General features: G+C 37.7%; 2 protein-coding genes across 3 annotated transcripts in view; one reads left to right on the top strand and one right to left on the bottom strand.

Annotated features, from left to right (window-relative positions):
• lzts2a (leucine zipper, putative tumor suppressor 2a) overlaps positions 1–571 on the top strand; it is a 17,031-nt gene extending 16,460 nt beyond the window's left edge. The window contains exon 6 of one of the 2 annotated variants that reach the window (XM_083540298.1): positions 61–571. The gene's annotated coding sequence lies outside the window, so the exon portion shown is untranslated. Of the gene's footprint in view, positions 1–36 lie in introns of both variants that reach the window. The other variant, XM_083540297.1, reaches the window with a different exon arrangement.
• On the bottom strand, positions 223–21,142 carry pdzd7a (PDZ domain containing 7a). Its single transcript, XM_083540290.1, has 16 exons — positions 21,009–21,142; positions 19,658–20,814; positions 19,383–19,520; positions 19,091–19,265; positions 18,330–18,506; positions 18,070–18,217; positions 15,401–15,461; positions 14,311–14,787; positions 12,312–12,497; positions 11,237–11,412; positions 10,785–10,876; positions 10,529–10,620; positions 10,259–10,330; positions 8,764–9,351; positions 7,936–8,036; positions 223–1,733 (listed from the first exon to the last, which is right to left on the bottom strand). Exons 2-16 carry the CDS (start codon positions 19,839–19,841, stop codon positions 1,584–1,586), a joined length of 2,817 nt encoding a protein of 938 aa, XP_083396416.1. The 5' UTR covers positions 19,842–20,814; positions 21,009–21,142; the 3' UTR covers positions 223–1,583.
• Between the last annotated feature and the right edge of the window lie 172 nt (positions 21,143–21,314).

Genomic DNA, 21,314 nt, shown 5'->3' with positions numbered 1-21,314 from the left:
ACACACACACACACACACACACACACACACACACAGACACACACACACACACACACACACACACACACACACACACACACACACACACACACACACCAAGACTGTCTCAGAGATCTGTTGCACCAGTGGAGCACAATGATAACATGAGGAGTGATACAGAGCTCTTCAATCAATACCATATCATTCATTTCTGTCCCTGATCAACCTTTTTGCTTCCTGACATGCCTTTGTTTTATGGGTTGTGTATACAGTCAGTTTCATTTTTTTATTCCGAGTGTTTTTCCATTTATCTCTCAATACTAGTCCAAACCCATGACTGAAACACATGTAAATATTTCTAATATTATATTTAGATTTTTATACATAATTTTTCTGTTAAAGGTGTCACCACTGGGAGAAGACCAAAGTAAAGTAACTTACTGTATTTTTTAATTGTCTTTTATTCGTGTGTGTGTGTGTGTGTGTGTGTGTGTGTTTTGTCTTTTCATGTTGTAAGCAATTGTATATTATCAAGCTGTACATTTTCTGTAAGAAGCAATACAATGTTTTTGATTAAAAATGTCAAGTCAAAGTGATTCTTGCTGCTCATATTGCTTTAGCTCTTACTTTATCATGTACATATTTGACTCTTTTGAAAGCATTCGTAACAAATGAAAAATAATTCTGTAACAAAACCTTGGTGACAAGTGATTTTTATTTATTACTATGGTATAATACATATGACTTCATTACAGGACTTTACTGTTAAATCACTTAATAATGCTACATGAAAGGCAGTAATAAATCTTCCTTTCATGATAGACAGAATCACTAAACTCACATTCGGGACCTACTTTGAGCTTCAAGCATTTCAGCTCTATTGCAGTAGTATTTCACAGTGGTGTAAGGCACGTCACAAATGATGTCTTGTAATCGTATTCAGAATGATTTTAGTGCATAGCATTTTCAATAGACTAGTGCATGCAACGTTTTTTACATTAAACGTGCATAAACTATTTGCTATATCTTCAAAGCACTGCCCCAAAAGATTAAAGATTAAAATTAAAAAAGCGAGTTACATTCAGTTAAAATTTCATATCACCATAACCTTGTGTATTCTTTGCTTTAGAAACTGTAACTGCCAAGTTTTGAAGAATGTTCTTTTCAAAGAAGATGATTCATGCCAACATATTTCTTGCATTAGCAGGATTAATGCCTAAATTTATACATGAATTCTGCACTGCTGAAGAATTGAAAAAGATATGAAATAGATATTATATTAAATAAACACATAAAGCATTGATAATAATGCTTAAATATGCTCCATAAATGACTCTCCAGATAAATTCATTGTGTAAAAATCGATGCAGGAAAAAAAGCCTAGTCTGTGAAGAGACAGCAACTCTATAAAAGCTCTCTTTTAGACATCACCCTTCAGGCATGTGGGTTCAGCCGACAATCGCAGCTTTGCTCTTGCATGGAGCTTTCCTTGTTGTCATAAGATGTGTTCCTTCAGGTTTTCTGCTCAGAGCCTCTAGAGTATAAACCAAGCTCTGGCTGTAAATTTGTCTCTCCTGTACAGAACAGTATTGCTAATTTTTCCTTTAGTAGCTTAGGTTCTTTGGGATTTTGACAACAAACTCCATGGGCTCTTTGGCCTTGTTGCTGAAAGCCTTCCTTATGGCGTCCACTGCATGCTGGTGTGTGACTCCCTGGAGTGATTTGCCATCAATTGACACAACTTCAAATCCAGCCTAGACACAGGGGAAAAGAAAGAGGTACATTTTCAAACATTTACTTACTTGTTCCACTGCTGTTTCCACCCCCTACATTAATCCTTGCATATTTCTGTCAGCATAGTGACAATTTCTCATGAATTATACATGGATGTAGGGTGAATGACAGGAAATATAAACTCCTAGTTATTTCCCTTGTTCTCTTCCTTCAATGCCTGTCAGTGAGCTCAATCCACCCAGTGAATCATCCCTAATCATTTAGTTCAGTTCTGTGTTTACCTGCAGCCACAGTAACCAGAAGAAGACAAAACACAGATGTGGCAGCTAGGAGTTAAACTACAAACAGACAGCATTTAGTCTTTTAAACACAGTACCCTCATATACAGGACAAAAAGTGGTTTATCCTGTTTCATATTCGATATTTCATATTCGATATTCTTAACACATACATTTTCTTGTTTCATCTCAATATTTGGTCTCCATGGCCAGATATCAATGGCTCATTCATAAAATTATAAGACAATCTAATCCGTTTTATGTATGGCGCTCTCTAATCTGTCTCTGCTTGCCCTGGTGATCCTATACATCAGGCTATAAATCTGATGACATGACCCTCTGGCTCTCCTGCTTTATACTAGTGCTGGGGAGGGATAGATCATTCCGAACCCAAGTCCACAAGCAGACTCATGCAAGAGGGTCTTTTAGACGTTTTAGAAGAAAAATTAAGTGCAGTGAATACCAAATCCCTCTCTCTCTCTCTCTCTCTCTCTCTCTCTCTCTCTCTCTCTCTCTCTCTCTCTCTCTCTCTCACACACACACACACACACACACACACACACACATACATATACACATACATATTTAACATATATTTAGCATATTTAACAAATTTAAATGATTCAGATCCACAAATTTAAATTTTATTTATTAAGGGAAAAAAGCTGTCCAAACCTACCTGGCCCTATTACCCCTAAATCTAATAACCAGATGTGAAACCCTAGGCGGCAACAACTGCAATCAGGCATTTTTGGTAACTGGCAATGAGTCTTTCACATCGCTGTGCAGGAATTTTGGCTCACTTTTATTTTCAGAATTGTTTTAATTCAGCCAAATTAGAGGGTTTTTGAGCAGGAACACCATGGGTAAGCTTGTGCCACAGCATCTCGTTCGGATTTAAGTCCGGCCACTCCATAACCATGATTTTATTTATTTATTTAATAATTTAGAGGTTATTCTCCTGCTGCATAGCCCAAGAGTGCTTAAGCTTGAGGTCATGAACTGATGGCTGGACATTCTTCTTCAGGATTTTTTCTGGTAGAGCACATAATTCATGATTCGATCAATTATGGCAAGGTCCTGAAGCTGCAACTACCAACATGTTGGTATGATGTTCTTATTATGAAATGCTGTCTTAGTATTATTCCAGATGTAATGGGAAACACACCTTCCAAAATGTTTTTTTAGTCCATAGAATATTTGCCCAAAAGTCTTGGGGATTTTTTCCTGCAATTGTGAGACAAGCTGTTGTGTTTTTTTTCTCAGCAGTGGCTTTCTCCTTAGATCTCACCCAATTTTTGCCCAGTATCTTTCTTATTGTTCAATCATGAACACTGAACTTAACTGAGGCAAGGCTAATTTTTTTATTTATTTATACATTTTTTTATGAGCTCCTGGATGATTAGTAGTTGCGCAGTTGAAGTAATTTTGGTAGGCCGACCACTCCTAGAAAGGTTTTACTGTTTCAAGTTTTTCCACCATTTGTGGATAATGGCTCACTGTGGATCACCTTAGAAATAGCTTTGTAACCATTTCCAGAATGAAACGTCAATTACTTTGTTTCTCATTTGTTCTTGAATTTCTTTGGATTGCAGCATGATGTGCATGATTCACTTTGTCGGACAGGTTCTATTTAAGTGATTTCTTAATGTAACAGGTCTGGCAGTAATCAGGCCTGGGTGTGGCAATTGAATTGTAATTTGGCTTTTCAAAAAATGAGGTTATCACATTTCATTCATGATTTGGCATGTCTTTGTGTAATAATAAAATTTACTTGATGATCTGAATGATTCAAGTGTAACAAATAAAAAAAATGATATATTTTACAGCACTGTATACAGACACACGCATGCACGTACGCACGCAAAACCAAAAGCAAGGACTCTTCCTCTGCCATTGTAAAATTCCAGGATACATCTGCTTGGAAATGTCCCTGCACCCTTCCTCTGTGATTAGAGGTATTTTCCCTTCACCTTTAATTTCACAGACCAGAGCAATGAAAACTTATACCCCAATTACAAAAAGTTGGGATGGTGTGTAAAATGTAAATTAAAACAGGATGCAATCATTTTTATTATTCCCCCTCAAATATTTTTTTATTACAGTAGAACATATCAAAAGCTTGAACATAAGCTAATTTTAAATTTGATGGCCCTAACACAATTCAACAAAGTTGGGACTGGGCAGCAAAAGGCTGAAAAAAATGAGTGTTATTAAAAAGAAACAGCTGGAGGAACATTTTTCAACTAATTAGATTAATTGGGAACAGGTCAGTAACATGACTGAGTCTTGCAGAAGTAAAGTTGGGCAGAGATTTACCAATCTGAGAAAAACTACTATTGTGGAACAATTTCAGAATCCTGTTCCTCGACATTAATTTGCAAAGACTTCAAATTTTTCATTATCTACAGTACATAATATCATGAAAAGATTAGAATATGAAGAAAATATTTGTGTGCATTGGACAAGGGAAAAAAGGCCTCTTGCTCTGTGATCTTCGAGACCTCAGGCAGCACTGCATTACAAACCGGAATGATTCTGTAAAGAAAATCAGTGCATGGGCTCAGAAACACCTCCAGAAATCATTGTTTGTGAACACAGTTTGCCATATTACACAGAACTGCAGGGTAAAGCACTATTGTGCAAGAAAAAAAGCCACATTTGAACATGATTCAGAAATGCTGCTATCTTCCCTAAGCCAAAGCTCATTTAGAATGGACTGAGACAAAGTGGAAAACCGTTCTGTAGTCAGACAAATCGAAATCTTAAAATTGTTTTGAAAACTATGGTCCTCCATATTAAAGAGGAGAGCAACCATCCGGCTTGTTATTAGTGACTCAGTTAAAAAGCTTACATCTCTGATGGTATGGGGTACATTAGTGCCTATGGAATGGGCAGTTTCCACACCTGAAAAGGCACCATCAATTCTGAAAGGTATATAGAGGTTTTAGAGCAACATATGCTGCCATCCAGACATCATCTTTTTCAGGAAGGACCTTACATATTTCAGCATAACAATGCTAACCCAAATCTATTACTACTATATATTTCAATATGACTCTGTAGTAGAGATTCTAGGTACTGAACTGGCCTGCCTGCAGTCCAGACCTTTCACCAATTGAAAACATAACAAAAAACAAGATTTGCAAATATACACTCTACACAGCACCCAACACTTTTGGAATTGGTGTTTAGCATCCAATAGCCACATGGGTCATCAGCAGACTACATTTCCTGAACATATTTCGTCTTTTGAAAAATAAATAAATAAATAAATAAATACGCCATCACTCTAATTTGAATAAATAAACAAGTAAATAAACAGCTTTCAATTTTTACTGTGCTACAGCATATTCAACACCCTAACATTCATAAACTAAATAAAGAATGATCCTCTTTTAGCCTCCATCTAGCCAATTTACAAGCTACGAATTTATTTATCCCTTAGTTTTATTTACTGTACAGTAGGCCTGCAGTTGTATCACAGTTTTAAATAAGAGCCTTATGCTACTTTTGCTAACACAGAAAAAGCTAAGATTTACTGATGTAGAAGTATTCAAAAGACACAGGAAATACACTGTTATGAATAATATGCGTGTGAAATGACCAAAAAAACATCTGCATTCTGACTACGGTCTGCATATTTAAATTTTACTTGACATTAAAGAATCAAAGACCTTGAGTCAAAGCCCTTGCTGGTGGAAGCATGTAACTGCAATCGACTCATGGAAGAATATTCCTGTATTAAGTGTTGTTCTGAGTATTTCTGCATGGCTGGCGGTTCATCTAAAGGTTGCTAACAGCAATATATTTATTTAGTTATAATTTCATGCTACTCCCCAAAGCACATACTGTAACTTAATGTTCTCTCATAATAGTAACACCACCCAGGACTTCTAAACCTTTCAGGACCCTAGAAAAAGAAAGAGCACTTGCTTGGGGTAAAAATTGAATAGAAGCAGAGCTTCAGGGAGAGCTAAGTGCACTTCTCTAATAGTCAAAGTTTATATGGGTGATCGCAGTGCTGAGGTCATCAGCATATTTATCAAATATATTAAATAAACAATACATTTTCAGCAGTTAAATTTCAAATTTCTATTGAACACTTTTTAAGTGTATCCTTATTCATGGGAACATGGCCTCAATGTTCTCTGCATGTCTTTCTCACTATATCAGCTGTCTGCATTCCTAACGTATGTGACGAGTATTGGTGTGCACACCCTGAAGGTGTGGCAGAAGCCATCTGAGTGTGGCCAGTGCTTGCTGAGTTGATAGAATAGTTATCGGTTGAGCGAAAAGATCAGGATGTGCGTTAACACTGCCAAGCCATAACACGCACTTCCTCTGCTGTGACAGAAGAGTGAAAATGCATACATGATAGCGGCTATGGAGTGGCCATACAGAACCACTGGCTTCAACGTGTAAAAATAAGTAATACGTTGGGTATTGTTATGTGTTAAAACACACAATCAGAAACAGATCATTTTAATCCTTTACTCGAAGCCTTATCGCATGCTGGAGGTGAAACGAATGTATAGGAGCTGAAGGACTCCAAGTTTGACACTTGATCTTTAGAGGGACTGCAATGTGAGGTGCTCAAATTAGAGCTAGGAAGTGCTGACACCTGATAGGCAGAGGCCCCCATGCACACACACACACACACACACACACACACACACACACACACACACACACACACACACACACACACACACACACACACACACACACACACACACACACACACACACACTTGCTAGGGATTTCCAAAGGGTTGACCTGGCACTGAAGGTCACTGTGATGGTGTTTCAAGTAACAGGTATCTCCCTGTAACCTCTACTGACCCTAAACTTATTATATGCAGTTTTATTCTGTATTACAACACATACCATGGACAAAAGTAATGGGACACCTGACTTTTCCAGCCATACGTGGCTCTTGCCCAAAATTTACCTCAAATTTGGAGGCACACAATATGTTTTTACATTAATTTTTTCCTTTATTTGAACTAGGTGACCCAAACCTATTCCAGCATGACAATGCCCCTGTGCACAAAGAATTCTAGTATCTATATATACAGTGGAACCTCGATACTCTCAACCTTGACACATTTAAGACCTTGATAGTTTGTGACTTTCCATTTGGAACCGGAATAAGAGTAACTCAAGAAAAATCTGAGTGGCTCGAAAGTTCGGAGTAACATTTTTTTGTACTAATAAAAAAATTAAATATTTGTTTATTGTATTATTTATTTAAAGTAGTAAATAAAACATTTAATTCACAATTTTTGTTGATATTACAGGCAAGGGGTCATAGAACATATATATATTTAAGAAATGATATTTGAAATAAAGTGCTTCTAATATTATAGCTACTATTATACTAATCGTTTATAGGAGTAGAATATCCATATAATGGAGAAATGTTTATATTTGTGCATATGTTTCATGAAGGGTCTATATACCCCTGGAGAGCATGTGCATGAGCTAGTTTAGCATAGGAACATATATCTGATTCAGCGACACACACATAAGCACAACACACTACATCTAAACAGAAAAACCTTTAACCTTCAGTCCATCAGAGAACAAACCAACCGACACCTCTTTGCTGCCATGCTTTAGACAGTCAATTTAATAAAAAAAAATCAATAAGAGGATACTAAAACCCACGGTTGAGAACTGAACAGCAAGCTAAGCAGCTGTCAATCACGTGGAACAGCTACCACAATTCTACACATTACTAAAGAATACAACTATACTTCTATTTACAGGTTTTAGTGAAAGTCTTAAACTGGAAAACTGATACAATGCGTACAGCATGAGCTGTATAGTGTAATGTGATGCAGTGTAATGGTGTCATTAGTGGCTGTAGATCATGTTGTATCTGCTATACTCATCGGAAGTAACTGAGAAGTGTGCAATAAAACAAGCAGACAAGGTACCTTCAGCACGTCACTGGTGGAGGCAGCTCCTCCTGGAAATATCTTCTCAATCTTCACTGCTGGCTGAACCTTGGACTCAATGCCCCCAGAGATACTTATACCTGTCAGATAAGAAAAATCACTATATGATATACAAAATTACCTTTACTGCTACTCTGAATTATTTTAAGCATGCATTTCTTTGCAGCACCCTATATAGAGCTATCATGCCTATGTATAAAAGTGAAAAGTAAAAAAAAGACTTTTATATCAGATTATCTTTTGCTTGTCTATTGGACGAGACAATACATGTATGCTTACTTTATTACCAAGACAGCACTTTGATTTAAACTTTCAAATACTTGATAAACATCCCAAAGTTCTTTACTTCTCTCACCGAACCAATGACTGTAAGTTAATAAAATAAAGGTAAAGTAGTAAATTATTATTTTATTTCTGGATGTGCATGTTTTCCTCTAGTTAACTGGAACAAACTATATTTCATTAAATTCTTCTCATAATTAATCTGTTCCTTGGCTCTGAACCTTTTCTGATGTTACATAAAGAGAGCTTTAAATGGCTTTTAACTTCAGGCAAACCAAAAGCCCAACCTGGAACTGGAACCAGTATTTACACCTTGTTTTGCTCTGCCATCATTTTCCTGCTCTTGCAATAGCTTTTCAGTGTAAGGACTTAGTAACTCACTGACCCCTGCTGGTAAAATGGGGTAGGTACTCTTTTCTTGACAATCATATTGTCAACATCACATTCGCCTTGAATGGTGTGTTCTGGTTTCAACTCCCAAGAATGTTGCAACTCATTAAATCTTGATGACCAGAATGCACTTACCCAGAGACTGTTTGCACTTAGAGATGAAGACAGTGGTCAGCACATGCTCCTGCGCTAACAGGCTGTTTTGGTTGTTTTCAAAGGAAACTGAATGTCCGTTCGTATGCTTCCTTTCCGACAGGTCGTGCAGCATGTCTGTTCCAAATACCTGTGTTAGTGGAGTTCTGCTCCTCCTGTGTGCACTCATCACTGTGTATTTAACCTCTTTTTCATTGCCAGATCTGGCCCTTGTAGATTTACCATGGCCATTCCTGTATGGTGATCTTCCCCGCTCTGGAGTGGCATTACCATGGCTTCCCTTTTGGGGCAAATGATGTTCTTGTCTTTTAGGGGAACGTCCACGCCACTCTGTGCTGTGAGGGGACTCATCAAGCAGCTGTTTGGGGTGAGGTGGGCTTAAGGAGCGCTGCCGAATAGAACCAGAAAGGTAACTGTCCACGGGTACATCCAATAGAGGGGTGAAGGCTCGGGGAGGTGGGAGCTTGCCAGTGGGGAGACCAGCCAGCCTGAGCCGCTCTAGCTCCTGCATCAGCTGTCGATCTTGCTCCAAATCGTGCACAGCCTGCAACTGGAAGCCTCCCCTGTAGTCTGAGGGAAGAGACAAAGAGCCACACTGCATAACCAGTAGGATTACAAATATACTAGCACACATAAAGACACACAAAACTAACACACACACCAAGAAACACACTCACAAACAGTACTCAATTTGCTTATGCTAATGCTTATGCTTAATGTTTGATTTCTAGTGTAATTGCTAATATATATATATATATATATATATATATATATATATATATATATATATATATATATATATATATTTATATATGTGTGTGTGTGTGTGTGTGTGTGTGTGTGTGTGTGTGTGAACACTTAATGGCCACTTTATTCAGATTTCATTGACCTCTGCTACTCTGCTAGAGAGTTTAAATTATTTTACTGTGGCCATGCACAATGGACAAAAAAAACTAGCATTGAGGTCCAGATTTGTGTGGGCAGTCGTCAAAAGGTTAAACAATGCAGGGCGCCTTACTTTTATTTCACTACTGATTCCTATTCAAGATTCAGAGGCCTGGCACTCAGGCATTGACCAACTGCTACCATGCACAACGTCAGAAGGCCTGGCACCTTACTCAGATCAGCAACCCACAGGTCAGGAAAGGCACATGAGATTGCTGCTTATAACTATCCCTTTATTCAGTCTGAGGGTTTGTGACTTCAGATAAATGTCCTTTTTTATATATATAAATGCCATATTTTACAGCAGAATTGTCTCCACAGACCCATTTATTTTCACAGACTGAGGAGCCTAAGTATAATAAAGCAGAATTGTGTGTGTGTGTGTGTGTGTGTGTGTGTGTGTGTGCGTGCGTGCGTGCGTGCGTGCGTGTGTGTGCGTGTGCATGGAGGCTATTAATATCAGCCATAGGACATGTGCTTGGCTTTTATATGGTAAATGGATACCTACAGCATCCAGCACTTAAAGCATTACCTGGGATGGGTGTTATTAGATGCCGGCGTGGAGTTCCACCATGTCGAGGAGAACGCAGAACCGGGGAACGCACTGAGGACATGAAACACACAATTTAACCACAAATCTCCTTACAGTCCATAACCACATTTTGCTGTTTCTATTTTAGTAAAATGTTGTAGCATTTATTTATTCATATATTTATATATTTAAATATGTGATTTCTGTTAACTGGTACACAATGTTTTTTTAGTCCATAATTATGTCTTGCATCTCATATTACTGTCTTACCAGAGCGACTCTTTAAAATGTCATAGGCCTCCAGTTCAAAAGGCATTACCATGCTGTCAAAACGACCCAGGTCTGTTAGTGGAATGATCATCCTAGACATGTGAAAATGTTACATATGAATAAAATTCACTGTGCTGTAAATATTTCACATCAACAGGATAATATGAGACTAGCAGGTGCCGAGGGCAGAAATTCCATTTAGAAATTGAAATGAGATCAGTAGATTTAAACTGCTAAGCCTCTGCTCCATCCTGACCTGATCTCCCTCAACAGCAGCAGCTTTTCAGGTCTGTCAAGGATAGCCAGCAGGGGGCGTACCAAGTCTTCCACCACCCGCTCTGCCAAAAACTACAGCAAACAGATTAAGAAGTGCCTTTTTAAATATTTAATCACTCAGTTGATTATGGACAACTTAAAATAACTGCTTTAAAAGACCCTTAGAGGTAAGTGTTTGATATGAATGCTCGTGCTTTGAATTAATATGGCTTCACGGTTATGTGTGGTGTTTATACATTATTTTTGTCAAAACATTGTGTCCTAATAATTTGTCTTTCTGTAAGCACAACAATCAGACACATCAATCTCTAATACAGAGTGAAAAATATTTCACTGACAAATCTGTAAGCATGTGCATTTTACTTTTACACTTTTGTGTTTACGAGACATACTAGACATACTAGAAGCGTGAATACATAATCCCATGCTCACCCTATTGCAGTGTCTCATTACTGCAGCCACCTCATCCTCACTCAGCAGTTTGCATGCCATGCTCTCCACCATGGCCATGGTTTCAGGACTGGGCATGGCTTCGGGCTCCCACACGCCAGCACGCGTCTCACGCGGAGAGCTCAGGAGATTAAGGATGGACCGGCTGCGCCCTTTACCTTTATGTAAAAAGCAACAAAAATTCACAGTGTCTTTGAAAATCTTTGTTGAGCAATTATACACAAATGACTGTAAATGAAAATGCTCAGTGTATGTAACTGTACATACTGTAGTGAATAACAAAACCAAACCAATACTTTATACTTCAATTAGGCAATATTAACGCTATATTTATTATCAAATATACAGTACATAATACTTAGATATAATGCCCAATGTAACTTTAGTTACTGAATCAGTATACTCAAAACTTTAACCCTCCAAACTATATAAAGTAAACAATCTTTTAACTCCTCTGACACAGATTAAAAACAAACTATATAAACCCACATAGGTGTGTGGAAAATGTGTGTGGACTTGCAGACCTGTTCTGGAAGTTCAAGGGATTAAATATTCAAATACTCACAAAACCTTAGATTAAGCTAACAACAATCTTACAAAAAAAATTCAAAAACTACAGCAACCAAATACTGCCAAAAAAACCCTATTCACATATACTGCTGTATCACTACATTTATGCTCATACATCCCAATGTCTTCAGAAATTGAAATACCAAACAAACACAAAGCAACACCTGAAAACTTAAAGAAGCTAATTACCTATGTGCTGGTTTTGCTGCATTCTGGCTGGTCATGATAATAAGGGCACATGTGTAACACATCATCAGTTATAATGATCTGATGTACGTATATAGACTCAAGGCCACTTAATGCGAAATATTGTATAATTAACAGCAAAGCAGGTCTCACTGAACCAGCCTTCATATGCTTTCATGATGGTGTTTGCTGGTCTTTCAAGTGCAAATGTGTGTCTGTGTGTGGATTGTATGCGTAATGTGTATTCCTATTGCATTTGTGAACATGTATATATAACAGGACTCTTTGGAAAAATTGTTACCTGCTGGTGATTTGGAACGTGATCTATGTCGTTCTCCTGTCCCTGAAACTTTCCTGTCTCTAGAGGCTGACCTTTCTCTTCTTCGACCACTTTTGAACAGCAGACTGACAAAAGTTTTGGAGCGCTGCAGGGTGCTGCCAGAGGCGTCAGTCTTCACTGATTGCTGCTGCTTCTTTTGCTTGTCCTCTTTTCAATATCAAACATACACATATTTCTAATTAAGTTTTCTAATTGTGTATTCTAATTAAGTGTTAAAAACATCAAACAATATGAACAGTCTGAAAATGACATATTATAAAGAAGCATGGTAAATGTACTAATGAGGAAATTGGAGAACAATGCACATAGTCATAAAAGTGAGTTATGTAAAGTAAGAATTTCCATTTCCTAATGTCTCCATTAGAGACTAAAATAATAATATGAAATGCCAAACTGGTTCCAATCATTCTGTCTTTCATTCAGCCCCAAATGGAAGGTCTGATGTACAGTTTCTTACAAAACTCCCATTTTAGCAGCACTTTTAGTATATATTTTCTAGGAACAATACTATAGAGATGAAACTTGGATAGACTTTAGAGAATTCAATGTGCAGCTTGTATAGCTACCATGGGTAGATTGTGTAGATTTACTGTCCTCTGAAAAAACATATAGCCATTATTGTCAAAATAGCTGGCAACAAAATGAGTACATATAAAAGCTGTATGTCATGTAAACATGCAAAGCCACATGTCCTATTCATCATGTTCTTGTCTGCTTAACAGAACCATACACATTTGTAAATCTTAAATTAAAGCAGTTAAGATTTGGTGCTTTGTGTACAATTTTCTCATACTGACCACTGGATATTTAACATGGCACCTCTATGATTATTTAAGAAATTAAAATTGTTGCTCTCCTAGATGGCCTAGACTATAAGGAGATTGGTAACACCCTGAAACTAAGTTACAGTACAGTGGCCAGGGTCATACAGAGGTTTTCCAAGAGGGGTTCCATTCAGAACAGACCTCGCAAGGGTCGATCAAAGAAGTTAAGTCCTCGTGCTGTGCGTCAGGTGCAGAAGCTGGCTTAAAAAAACAGATGCATGAGTGCTGCAGCATTGCTTTAGAGGTTGCAGAAGTGGAAGGTCCGCTTGTCATTGCTCAGACCATATGCCTTACACTGCAACAAGTCGGTATGCATGGCTGTCGTTCCAGAAGAAAGCCTCTTAAATTACTGGAACTATGTCCTGTGGTCTGATGAGACTGAAGCAAGAACACAATGCCCTCCCTTTAGAAACTGCGTCAAACAACAGTTTTTCAAGATGACAACTGCCTTGATGAGGAAGCTGAAGGTGATGAAGTGGCCAGTATGTCTCCAGACCTGAACCCTATTGAGCATTAATGGGGCATCCTCATGCTTAAGGTGGAGAAGCGACATGTGTCTAACATCTAGCAGCTCCATGATGTTGTTATGGAAGAGTGGAAGAGGATCCAGCAACAACCTGTGCAGCGCTGTTGAATTCCATGCCCAGGAGTATTAAGGCAGTGATAGATAACAATGGTGTTCACACAGAATATTGATACTTTTGGCACAGTTTTGACATGTTCATTTGTACTCACTTTTGTTGCCAGTTATTTAGACAATAATGGCTGTATGTTGAGTTATTTTCAGAGGACAGTAAATCTGTACTGTTATACAAGCTGCACATTGACTACTCTAAAGTATTTCCAATTTTCATTTCTATAGTATTGTTCCTTAAGAACATATAATAAACTATGAGGGGTGTACTCACTTTAGTGCGATATTGTATAATTTGTGATTGTATTATACAACTAAGTTTATCACTATTGCTTTCCGGTTCATAACATCAAAACATAATTATTATAAATATTTTGAAAATAGAGTAAAACAAAGTGCCTGGGTGGATGCCCAACCTGCAATGTAACATGTACAATATATGCAAAAAAAAACTACAATGTTCAGGCAAAAGCAGGCATTCAGCACACAGGCCTTGCTGTACCTGAGACAGTGATATGACTCTGGGACCGGCGGATGGGTTTGCGAGGTTTACTTAGAGCCATTAGCACTGCTGTTTTTGGAGAGTCCAGAATTTCTTTGTCTGAAGCAGAAAATGTTCTTTTTTGTGCTTCACGGCTTTTATTAACACTTCCACTCCTAATTACCGTGTCCTTCAAATAAACAGTCTCACCAACCGTCCGGCTGGTATCCATGGAGATAACACTGGTGGGTTGGGGCGATGTGTCAGGATCCTGTGGGTCGGTCTGGATGGCTGTCTCTGTGCGATTAGAGCTTGGCCTTTGTGATGAGGCATCTTCAGTAGAGATGCACACATCCACCATCTCTGAGCCAAATGGAGGGGGGAACATGACCTGTGAGAGGCCACTGAGAGAGCTGACTGGTGTCCCAGAGGACAGGGAGGAGGTGGACGAGTAGGAGTCTGAACCCTGAGAGAAGGCTGGCTGGCCACCATTAGCCACTGGGACAATAGAATCAAGAAAGAGAAAACTCCTGAATTTAGAGAAAGTTTATATTATCAAATATTCAAGAATGTATAAAAAAAACAGAAAAGTGTTTTTTTGAAAAATTTTCAGAAGCCTAAAATTCACCTAAAGCTTAGTAATACTTATTGTAATATTAAATGACTATATTCATTTTTGTAGGCCAGCAGCTAAGAAAAATATAAAATTGCTCCAGATATTGTCAGTCGTGACAGGTCATGAAAAAAATTAATGAAAAAGTGTTGCCATTTTATAAATCCTATTTATGATTGATATTTGTTATAGGAAACCAAAAAGCCATTTTAAATGTTTAAATACAAGAATGCTCTTTTAAGCTTAGCTTTGACCTTATATTAATAGCTACATGTGTAATTATCTTCCCGTGGGCTCACCACCTGCAGGAGGGACCGTAAGGGACGGTGCTGTGAGGATTGGGCAGCAGTCGGAGGCGGGGGTCTGCTTAGACTGCTGCCCCCGCGACCCAAATTACGGATAAGCGGGAGAAAATGGATGGATGGATGGATGGATGGATGGATGGATGGATGTGTAATTATTTGTATGAATGTAGTGTATGCAAAACAGTCAACATACATTTATTGAGCCAACTGTACTCTGCTATCATCTCCTTATATGCAGGATACCTTCCAGCCTCCTTTAAAGTAAAACAAAAATAATAATATTAAAAACATAAATATTAACACTTACAGGACCATGACTCTGAGCAGAAGAAATGTCACAATGTGCTATGCAATCTTTTATCCATATCATCATGGAAATCATATGGCATCATCAACACATGATGTGTTAATATATGTTCTAGTCAGTTTGGAGCCTCCTCCCTTCTTCTCCTCTTATGTCCCCTTGCCTATTTGGAGGTATTTAATAGAGGCTCGACAGGTGTGTTTGGTTTAGATTTGCCAGAGAAAAGAGAAGTATAGCAGCTATGTGATGTGTCATTTTCAGAAAAGAAATACCCCTACGGTCAAAGGAAAAACAAAAACAAACACTTATCCAGGTATAAAATATAAAGAGTGATATCTGGAAGAACAAAATAAAAAAGGTTTAGGCTACATTCTCTGTTAATGAACATTTGTAATGCCAGTAGTAACTTTATTTTTAAACAATTTGGATAGAATTTCCAGGTTGGTATTTATCTTCTACATCGTAACTTTAATAACTTATGTAAAGTGAGTTTAGTCACATAATAGATTAATAGTTTATATGCAATAATTTGATAAGACACATACAAAAAAATGTATTTAGACAGGATTAGATTACCTGCTCAATAGTAATTTACCGCCAGTAGAATTATGGTTATTGTAAGGGAACTCCAATGATAGAAACTGGGCTAGTGGGAAAGTAGACTTTTTCTAATACCATTAAGAAAAATTGTTGTTTTTGTCATTTGGAATTATTAACCAATAACTTTAAACATTTTACATTTGGGGAGAGTGTGGGGTGTAGGGTAGCTACTTTTTCACTGACCAGCTGCGTCACCACGAGTGTGCTGACATCAACAGAAGGAATAGCCACGAATAGCAACCTTAGCATGCATATACTGTTAGCTTGATTTATCAAACTGCCGCAAGGTAAGCTAGGTTAAAAAAGGCCATAAAAAAGACATTTTCTACTGATTATAATCTGATCCCTGTGGTCTGGTGAATAATGCACATACCCTGGCACTTTTTCACAGGCAGAACCTGAGACTCTCTTGAGTAAAGTGAGCAAGCAGAAATGTGAAGACTAAATGCCAGCTGTCTCCTTTATTATTCAGTCTCTTTGATGTGCTTAGTAAGAAACTGTGTTTAACTCATACCACAATAGTTAATGTGTCTCAGTATGAAATCCTTAGGTATGAGACAGTGCCATTAGAAATACCAACAAGTGAACATAGAATGCACTCAGAATGTCTCATTCGGCACCCTTCATTGATAAAGAGCATAAATTATCAGATAAAATATTACATGTTATAATTCAGACTATATTAAATTGTACAATTAAAGTTTAGAACTTTACATTTATCTCCATTAACAATGATGGGTAGGAGCCTATGCTTGAAATGCTGTGTGTGAGGGGGGGCAACCCCTAGATGACATGCCAGTCCATTGCAGGGTGCCATGCAAACACACATTCACAAGTGCGTGTTCCTAGGGACAATTTAAGCATAAGACTATCCACAAAATTCAACTAAACACCTACTATTTGGAATGTGAGAGGAATACAATACCCAATACCCAATACCCAATAGACAAGAATATGCCTAAATAAGTGTTTTAAATGTGTAAATGTGTAAAGTGTTTTTCTTATAAATATATTTAATACAGATACAGACACATGCAACGATATGATGTAATACAGACTCAATATCTTTTAGGTTTCAAAACCCTTTGCTTATTAAAGATTTGTACACAAATGCAGATACTGACATTATAATATAATGTATATATGGTTTATTAGTATAATATATAGTTATAATACATTATAACCTTAGCATGCACGCATCAGATTATAGATATAAACAATATATGAAAACAACTTTAAGCACAAACAGGTCCATAACATAGGTTTTCATATGTCTGAAGCAGAAAAATGTGTGGTCTGAAACCTGAGAATATTCATAAATTAAAATTGTGCTGCATGAGATCACTACCTATGAATCAGTACCTATACCAGCCTCTTTAGACATTACAGGAAGTGACACAGTGCTGTCATTCTCTCCTGGGCAGAAGCCACAAATTCCTATTTGTAATTGTGTCAATACTTTTAAAACTAATGTTTTGTAGGTAGATACAACTATAGAGTATCTCTGCATTTTAAGAGTCAAGATATAACTTATGTTTAAGTATTATCACACTGTGGCTATTGTTCTAAAACACAAAAGTTGGTCTGTCAAGCATTTTGATGAGAATGTATTTAGAGAAGCACTCGCCATTCAGTAAAAACATGCACAGCTCTAACTGCTCTCTATTAATCATTTAGCCTTTTTTATTATTTGTAATCTGTCTCTGTCATCTATTGGACTGCATGATTGAGTTTCCAACAGAGAAGTGATTTTAAACACAAGGTTCTTTGATGTATTCCATTAATAATGCCAGTATCCAGTGACTGTAAAATATTCATAAAGCACATAATGTATTGCCAATGTCCTACATTACATTAAATCCACACAAAGCCAGTGTAGTCTCATTAATGAAAAAAGGTTAAATTGATTTATTATTTTGCCAATTAACATATGTTAAGCCAAGAAAAAAAGCTCTTACCTTAATGGTGAGCATGACATGGGTATGGCTCTTTAGGACTTCCACAGCATTGCTGTGTGTAATATCTTCAAAACTCACTCCATTTGCTGCTAAAATCTGGTCTCCCATTTTAATCCCATTCTGCTCTGCCAAGCCACCAGGGTCCAGCCTCATCAACAAAACAAGAACGTTTACAATTAGGACTTTAATGGCTAAAACTAGCACTACAATATATGAAATTTATAAATATAAACTACAGAGATGCAACCGCTTCTTCATACTTTGAAACATAGATGCCAAGGCCAAACTCTTTGCCACCACGGATGTTAAAGCCCAGGCAGTAATCATCTGAGGTGGTGTAGAGGTGCACTATCCGGCGCAAAGCTCCATCTGAGCTGACCTCCGAGGGGGTGTGACCACTCTCTTCCACCACCATCCTTCGGTGGATTAGATCAACCCTACACAGAATTACATTTTTATAAAATACATTCTTAAACTTTATTATTATTATTATAATTTTTTTTGCATTTGCAAAGCATAGTAAAACCTCTTTACAAATTAACATAGACAGGAAATAAAATCTCAATCCAAGTTACATAGAAACATTTAGACATTAAAAACATGTTTGCTTACATGTAGAAAATCATTCAACCATAATCATGGACATGTGCTATTACAATGATAATATCACTTAATGAAAATGTAAAGTAAAATTAGTCGGTCACTACATTGCTAGGCATGAAAGACAGAGGAGGGTGACAGAGCATATGCAGTTTTGACTTTCCTGTTTTATGTGAATAATTTTGTTGCCTGAGTTATTAATTCAACAGGAATCTGCAGATAGTCTGAAAATAACATTTTATATAAGCGAATATATCCACTGAGACACATGACACATTTAGTCTTCCTGACACAGACTTTACTCATTTGGCATAAAGCAGCTTGATTTGGAATATATAATTAATTAATAATCTATGGCAATCTTCAATTACATCAATAATTTGACTATAACTACACTGCAAGGTAAAAATTTCTCGCTTACCATGTGGTCTTCTCTTTGGAGTAGCGGATTCCAGGCACCTTCCCTACACGTCTAACTACCATGCGTAGTCGGTTATTCCCCGTTAAAACCTTTACAGCACTGCTCATGGTAATGCTTTCCAAGCTAATCCCATTTACCTCCACTAGCTTGTCTCCAACAGATAACCCTGCAAATTCTGCAGTGCACATACAAAACATTTCAGGTAAACATGGTTAAATATGTCATTAATAGCATGTCTTGTCATATAACACAAAAAAATGGATAATGTTGAATACAGTAAATATATCTATACCTGCAGAGCTATTATCCTCAACTTTGCTAACAAAGATGCCAAGGCCATGCTCTGAACCACCACGTACACTGAAGCCCAGCCTACCATCCTCACTCTTGTCCACAGTAATTGTGTGGATGTCTTCACTATCATCTCCACCTGCAACCAAACAGCACAACATACCACGAAGTAAAAATATGTACACATACTCACTCACACATTTAATATGCTTTCAATTTTACAGCAGGAATTTTTCAATTTCACTTAGTATCATGTTGATAATACATGTAACTCACCATCCACAGGTGCATTGATGAGGATGACTCTACCCATTGGGGAGGAAGATCTAATTCCCCTCTGCCGCTGTTGCTTCTTGTGCAGATACCGTGGCAATGTGGAGGTTCCTGGGCCTCCTGGGTAGATGTTAGGATTGGCCCCATTTGTCATCTCTCTGTTGGACTCAGCAGAGGAATAAGCCATGGTAAGATCGAGACCCCTCCTCGAACCCTCATTCAGGGATTGTGGTTCAACAAGGAAAAGGTCCAAATAAAATGGTTGATTGCTATGTAAGTGTCAGTGTCAGGCATGGGAAGAAGAAGCTAAAATATGGACTGTGCAAATCTGTTGCAATGGCACAAAAGAACAAGACCATAATGGGTCTTTCACAATTTGCCAACAATGTTTTTTCGCACAGTTCCAGCATTTGACCAAGGGGGCAAGCAATAAAAATAATTGAATCACAGTAAACTTTCTGGGAAAAATAAAAACAAGTATGCCCTTAAAAAATGTTTTGAGGACATCAGGACACTCTCTGTAGGTGTTCCACCTGGTCTTTTTGTCCAGAGTAAGAGCCTCCACTGGCTGAACAAGGACTGGGGAAACCCTTTACAGTTCATATGCATGACAAAAGTCAGTTATTCACTTCTCCCTGACCTTCACCTTCTCATAAACAAAGATGATGAAGGATGGTGATCCGCACGGAGCAGCTTGCAACATAGCTAATTTCCCAAGGGACGTAAGGTGATATGAGCAGGTAATACATTCCAGAAAGGGAATGGTTACACAACCTACACTCTCTCTAATTTAAGTAAGATGTTCCACATCTTCTCAAGCATATCTTCTCAGACTTTGGACATATTAAGTGTCTTTCAAAGTTAAGTTTTACAGTAATGTGTTGAGCTGTGAAAGTGTAAGCTGCATCCATCCTCTGAGGTGTTTATATCCAGCACCACGGACAGCGCTTAAACAACAGGCTGCTGTAAAGCAGGAGACGCTCTGACGCCATCTTACAACCAAAGCAATTCGGACACTTCACTTTGACTGAAAAACTAAAAAAAAACAAAAAAAAAAACACAACCGCAACCGCAACACTTAGACATCCCGTGTGGTGCTGAGAGGGTCTGGCCTGAAATGATTTCTAATGTTCATCTTAAGTCAAATGAGTTCGCAGCTTCTGCAAAAAAAATAAAACAAGTTATAACGTTATAATTCAACACAGTTTGAGTCTCAGGCTCACTGAATCCAAGATTTCATACAAACACACAAACAGCTATATACATAAAGGACAACTTTCATATTGAAATAGGATTAATATAAATATATAGTCTATATTATAAAGACAAGCGGAATAGGCATAGTCAACATTACCTGTCTCCATGCTGGGCTGAATGAGCTCACCTGAGGAGGAGTGAGATTAGTGGAGATCCAGCCCGCCTCTCAGCCACGCTGATTGGATTACCTCAACCAGTTTATAGTCGCCATTGTAAACCTATTAGATCTAGAGAATGACATTTGTTTCTACTGCCAGTAAATCATTAATCAACAATGCATACCTTTTTGTAAATTAATAATATATGTCTAATACTTTATATATATTATGTGCTATACATAGACATGCACACCTGGCTGATTTTTATTTAATGTTTGCCCCTAAGAATTTTGCACCTGAACAAT

Source organism: Silurus aristotelis (assembly GCF_946808225.1).
Source record: "Silurus aristotelis genome assembly, chromosome: 4".
Taxonomy (NCBI): Eukaryota; Metazoa; Chordata; class Actinopteri; order Siluriformes; family Siluridae; genus Silurus; species Silurus aristotelis.
Note: the sequence above shows the minus strand (reverse complement) of the source record. Positions and strands in the feature narration are given on the sequence as shown.